Source organism: Octopus bimaculoides, chromosome 26 (genome assembly GCF_001194135.2).
Source record: "Octopus bimaculoides isolate UCB-OBI-ISO-001 chromosome 26, ASM119413v2, whole genome shotgun sequence".
Classification (NCBI taxonomy): domain Eukaryota; kingdom Metazoa; phylum Mollusca; class Cephalopoda; order Octopoda; family Octopodidae; genus Octopus; species Octopus bimaculoides.
Window position 1 is genome coordinate 26,614,478 of NC_069006.1, and position 6,611 is coordinate 26,621,088.

At 37.9% G+C, this 6,611-nt stretch overlaps 1 protein-coding gene across 1 annotated transcript in view; it reads left to right on the forward strand.

Annotated features, from left to right (window-relative positions):
* Positions 1 to 402: 402 nt before the first annotated feature.
* LOC106883051 (serine/threonine-protein kinase NLK) overlaps positions 403 to 6,611 on the forward strand; it is a 17,636-nt gene continuing 11,427 nt past the window's right edge. Inside the window, exons 1-5 of the mRNA XM_014933923.2 lie at positions 403 to 438; positions 851 to 906; positions 3,774 to 3,880; positions 4,713 to 4,798; positions 6,220 to 6,429. Coding sequence (XP_014789409.2) covers positions 403 to 438; positions 851 to 906; positions 3,774 to 3,880; positions 4,713 to 4,798; positions 6,220 to 6,429 — 495 coding nt within the window. The remainder of the gene's footprint in view (positions 439 to 850; positions 907 to 3,773; positions 3,881 to 4,712; positions 4,799 to 6,219; positions 6,430 to 6,611) is intronic.

Here is a 6,611-nt window from a genome sequence, read left to right on the forward strand (position 1 = left end):
GTGTCTTGTTGTGTATATGCATATATATATATATATATATATATATACATACACACGTGTGTGTGTGTGTGTGTGTGTGTGTCTTTGTGTCTGTTTGTTCCTCATCACTACTTGACAACCAGTGTTGGTGTCAATCAGTTTAACTAAATCCCTTCATGGCAGTGTTCCAGCATGGCCACAATCAGACGGCTGAAACAAGTAAAAGAAGCATTTTGCCCTGGTGTATTAACCACTCTACCCCTTTCACTGCCTTATATAAGTCCAATACTATCAAAACACCACAAGTTGTATCTTTGTACCAATTTATTCTCGTTCATACTCATCACTTTAACTTTTGAACACCTTTCATAAGTTTACTGGATTGAGGTTGCCCTGGGTTAAAAATCAAGTCCTGTTTTCAAAATGAAGAACATAGATCAATGTGGTTGTGGATCCTCTGTATGTCTGAAGGCTGTGGGATGGTCACATCTGGAATATCTTTTACCATAAGTTTATTTTTTTTTTCCTGATTAACCGCTTAGCATTTAAACCAGCCAAAATCTTCCACCCATTTTATGTTCACACTGGCCAGATCCAGCCTCTCACACCTATCCTACAATGTCATTCTAAAAACAAAACAGTAACATCATTGAAATCTCAAAGTTATGAGATAATCCATGATTAATTCAAATCGATGGGAATCAATAAGCATTTTGTTTGAGGAATATTAAACAGTCAAGGCTAACTTTGAGGTTAAAAAGAAACCTGCTAACGAGGAAGTGTGCTATTTATAAATTGACAGGTCATCAAGTACAGGCTGAAATCCCTTTTCTCTACTGAAGCTTTTATTGATCTCTTTATTTCTTTTCAGATACTTTCTGCTCTTGATATCTTACAACCACCACACATAGACTTCTTTCATGAAATGTATCCTTTGAGAAATGATTCTTCATAAAGACTTTTGTTGTCCATTAATTTTATTTCACTGAGGTCACTTAGAAGCTTAATAAACTTGTTGCAGTAATTAATTATTAGTTATTGAATAATAATTGTCTTTTCCTCACCAAATTTCTAATCATCCTTTTTATTGTTTCTTGTATTAAATGTGGCAAAACCAAAACTTGTTTTTTCACCACCTTGTGATGGGGTGTCTTTCAGCCATTCTCCTTTCTCACATCAATATATAATATTGGGTATTTATTGATTTTCTTCTGGGACTGTACTCGATGGGTCTTTATATATCTTTGTGCAGAAAACAAAGGTTTGGGTCTTTAAGTGTCTGGTCCTTCCTGTCTTGGTCTATAGTTGAGACTTGGACACTGTCTGGGTGCTTTTGGGAGCCACCTTGAGTTCCTTTGGTACTAGGTCACTTTGCTAGATTATGGATTACCATTGATCAGATTACATATCCAACCAGATTACATGATTCAACCCAGAAACTAAGATGAGTCCTGTTACTTGTATGATTCTGGACCCCAGCTCAAACTGTTTGGCCATGTTGCTCGATCTTCCTGGCTTAGACCCTGCTTACTGTGTTCTCTTCGCTGAGGATTCAACTGGGTTGACAGCTTGTGTTGGTCAAACCACATGCCACATGGTCACGGCAGAGGTGGGGACTGAGTGGGAGGACTGGGATGTATCAACATGCTGCAACTCTGCATACACCCACACCTTACCTGAACTGACCTATACGTTGCTGATGAGGTCACAATAAAACCAAAGCATGGTCAGGTTGTTTACCATGGTTGGTGAAATAATTAAAATAATATTTAGACATTAATTAAAGTATTTCTAACAAAGTGCAAATTAGATATATTAACTGCAGGTACCACTAACTGCTAAACTTCTAAGAATGGACTAATTCCTTAATATAGAGCTATAAACATTTACATTCAATATTTTGTTATCAAATAAGCTGCCTGACTGTTGTCCTGGACTTGCAAGAAGCTATCAGTCAAGCCCAGATATGTTGTTGCATGTTTCAAATCTCTCTCTCTCTCTCTTTATCTCTCTCTCTCTCTCTCTCTCAACAGGTCACAAGGTAGCTACTGAGTCTCTATGCAGTTGCTTGGTCTATTAGATATATTAGCCAAATTGAGGAAGGTGCATGGCTTAGTGGGACCCATTAGTGCCCCAATCTTTTCATTCAATTTATTACCAAAAATCTTTATACAATTTTATCTGATACTAAATATATAAAAAAAAAATTTTATTATGATATTTGAAGCACTGACCAACAAAAGATATCTCAGAAAAATACAAGCATTGCAGAAGTATGATGGATTATCCTTCTGGTCCTAAAAAAAGGGCCATGGGCGCTAATGGGTTAAGGCTTATGATTGTGAGTTTGATTCCTGGTGGTGCATTGTGTCCTTGAGCAAGACACTTATTTCACTTTATTGCTCCAGTCCATTCAGGTGGCAAAAATGGGCTGTACCTGGACCAGCCTTGTCACATTCTGTGTTGTGCTGAATCTCCCTGAGAACTACATTAAGGGCATGCAGGTCTATGGTACACTCAGCCACTTGCACCTTAATTCCATGAGCAGACTGTTCTGATGGTTGGATCAACTGGAACTCTTGGTTGTAATCAGCAGAGCGCTAGAGTTTCTTTTATTAGCAAACTAGCTCACAACTTAACAGACACATTTAAGAGATGAGGAATTATGTACATTATTTACATTTGACAGATATTTGTCTTCACCTTGTTTGTTGTTAACACAACATTTCAACTGATATACCCTCCAGCCTTCATCAGGTGTCTTGGGAAAATTTTGAACCTGGGTTCTCGTTTCTAAGGCATTTTTCAATGTTAGGAACGAGAACTCAGGTTCGAAATTTCCCCAAGATGAAGGCTGGAGGGTATATCAGTTGAAATGTGTTAATAACAAACAAGATGAGGACAAATATCTGTCAAATGTAAATAATGTAGTCCTAGATATATAATGGTTGGGAGGCAAAACGACTACTTTTGGTTGGAATGTCTTTGAATCCATTGATCTGCAGCATCGGGGGTTGAGCAGCAAAATAAGTTGGTTATGGCCAGCTAGAAGTAGCAACTCTTTGTCTCTAAAAATCACACCATGATGAGTTAGAAAAGTTGGAAAATGACACATTGAATAGTGTAGTCTTAGTTGCATTTAGTCTGAATAATAGAATTGTCACATCTTGAATATTTTTGTTGCCACATGGTGGTGGAGTCTGCAGGACAAGGAGGTGATCCACCATCAATGCATCATCACCATTCAACGCATACCATTAAATCTTTTGTCCTTCCATGACCTCTCCTCCCTATTTTTTTGTATCTGTCTTATATTTTTTATATCTGCTTTATGGAAGGTGCATGGCTCAGTGGTTAGAGTGTCGAGCTTATGATTGTGAGGTTGTAAGTTCGATTCCTGGACCGGGCTGTGTGTGGTGTTCTTGAGCAAAACACTTTATTTCACATTGCTCCAGTTCACTCATCTGTAGAAATGAGTTGCAACATCACAGGTGCCAAGCTGTATCGGCCCCTTTGCCTTTCCCTTAGGTAACATTGGTGGCATGGGGAGGGGAGGCTGGTATGCATGGGTGACTGCTGGTCTTCCATAAACAACCTTACCCAGACTGGTGCCTCAAAGGGAAACTTTCTAGATACAACCCCATGGTCATTCATCACTGAAAGGGGGTCAAGACAGTCATAACTGTCGTGACTAGTGAGAGAGAACTAAAGGCATTTGGTGGTGGAGCGAAAGGTTTACCTGAAATACTGACTTGTCTTTAGATAATTGTTATTTCCTTAATAATTGAAACTAGCTATGTGGTAACAGAACTAATGCAGAGTGATCTACACAAAATCATAGTCTCCCCGCAACCGCTTACAACAGACCATATCAAGGTGTTCTTATACCAAATACTCAGAGGTAAGCTTACCTACTTTTCCATTTTGTTTCTTTCATCTCCATCATCATGCATGTAAGTATATATATATATGGAGGCACATGGCTTAGTGGTAACAGTATTGAACTTGCGATTGTAAGATTATGGTTTCAATTCCTGGACTGGGTGATGCAACATTGTGTTCTTGTGCAAAAGAACTTCACTTCATGTTGCTCCAATCCATTCAAGTGTAGAAATGAATTTAGCTTGGAGAAGGATGGGCTCTACCAGGCTTTCCTGTCCTAGATACACTGTGTACCTAGATTACAAATAATAATATTCTGTAGCCAATAAAAGAAATTATTATTATTATTATCCTGCCTTCTGAGTTATCTCTGTCATATCTCTCAGCTCCATCCCACAGCTTAGAGACACAACACTTTTCTCAAGACGTGTGCTGTTCCAAGTATTGCTGCCAAATGATTCCATTATTATTATTAATTAAGGTGGCAAGCTGGTAGAATCGTTAGCATGCTGGGCAGAAATGATTAGCGTCATTTTGCCCGTCTTCACATTTTGAGTTCAAATTCCACTGGGTTTGATTTTACCTTTCGTCTTTTGCGGATTGATAAATTAAGTACCAGTTGAACATTGGGGTCGACTTACCCTCCCCCTAAATTGCTGGCCTTGCGCCAAAATTTGAAACCATATCATTATTATTGTTGTTATCATTATTTATTTAAATTAAGTACCAGTTAAGTACTGGGGTTGATGTAATTGACTATACCCCTCCCCCAAATTTCAGGCTGTGTGCTTATAGTAGAAAGGATTATTATTATTATTATCATTATTTAAAATCTCTTCTTTGTTCTTCAGGCTTACGCTACCTTCACATGGCCAGAGTAATCCACCGTGACATCAAACCTGGGAACTTACTTGTAAATAGCAATTGTGTCCTCAAGGTAAGTTGTTGTCTCTTTCTTGTCATTGTTTCTGCTTCTTGACAACCTTCTTCTTCTCCTCTGCGGTTGCTGACATGGCTGGGCACTGGTGAGCATGTGCTCAGCCAGTTCAGTTATTTATTATTTTGTTCCTTGTTATTTGTACACACGCAAAAAATACACATACATTTATATATATATATATATATATATATATATATATATCATACATACATATGACTGACTGACTTTCAGTTTTTTTACAAGGCTTTGGTCGGCCTGAGACTATAGTAGAAGACAGTGTTGCCCAAGATGCCATGCAGTGGGACTGAACCCAGAACCATGTGGTTGGGAAGCAAATTTCTTACCACACACCCACATTTGCATCTATATCAACTTCTTTATGGGGACCAGTATGTGTCTCTTTATTCCATTACTATCAGAAAATGCACAATGCCATCAAAAGCTTTGTATGTCAGCATTGCCAAATGCCATACTGTGTAATCCTAAAGTCCAGGGTTCAAACTGACTGTGTGGACGTTGCGTGAGTTTACTCTACAACAACTTCTGATTGCTCCAGGCCTTGTTAATGAAAACTGTGTGGAGTCCTTTGTATGAATTTTAGCCATAATTAAAAGGGGTTCACTCTTATCATGCAGTGTTGCACTGATTCTGAAGATTACATTAGGAGTCCACGTGTGTTTGGAATACTCAATCACTGCAGCTCTAATAGAAGGAGGACTGAACTGTAATTCTAAGGGCTGGCCATGGTATGCCAATTCTGCCTCAGCCTTATGTTAAAAGGACCAGTTCTCTATAAAGTAGTAAACCATTTCCACAAGACTGTAATGATGAGGCTTTGTGGATTGAATCCATGAAGGATCTCATTATTGTCAGCCTGTTCATTACTCCATGATGCCCCGACGATGATGATGGTGGGATCAGGATTGGCAAGAGGGAGACTGAATTATATTCAACTCTTCAACATTCAGATTATTCTGTCAAATGTAATGCTTCTTGATTTAAATAGCTTTCAATTAATTATGCATTATTTCATAGCTTTGAGATTTCAATGGTGATTGTTTATTTTTAGATTGACATTGTACGGTAGGTGTGAGAGGCTGGATCTAGCTTGTTTAAATGCTCAATAGTTGAATATATTTATTACACAAACAAAATATGTTGTTGGAAAAGAGTAACATTTTGATAGTTGAAATGAAAGCATAAAGTGTTTGACTTTAACACACACACACACACACACACACACACACACACACACACACCATATTTTTCCTGTTTCTCACTCCTTTCTTTCACAGGATACATTGTCTTATCCCTTTCCTGTATCTCTGTCTCTCTCTCTCTCTCTCCATACTCTTTGCATCCTTCTTTTCTTTCAGATGTTATAGTTAATGATGATGATGTTGTTGTTGTTGTTGTAGATCTGTGACTTTGGTTTAGCCCGGGTTGAGGAACCTGATGAAGATACACACATGACGCAAGAAGTGGTCACTCAATACTATCGAGCTCCTGAAATCCTAATGGGAGCGAAACACTATACCTCTGCTGTTGATATCTGGTCCGTTGGCTGCATTTTTGCTGAGTTGCTTGGAAGACGAATATTATTCCAAGCCCAGGGCCCCATCCAACAGGTAAACACATTTACAGGCTGTGTGTGTGTGTGTGTGTGTGTATAAACATATACATACATACATATATATATATATGTATATATATATACATATATATATATATGTATATATATACATATATATGTATATATATACATATATATGTATATATATACATATATATGTATATATATACATATATA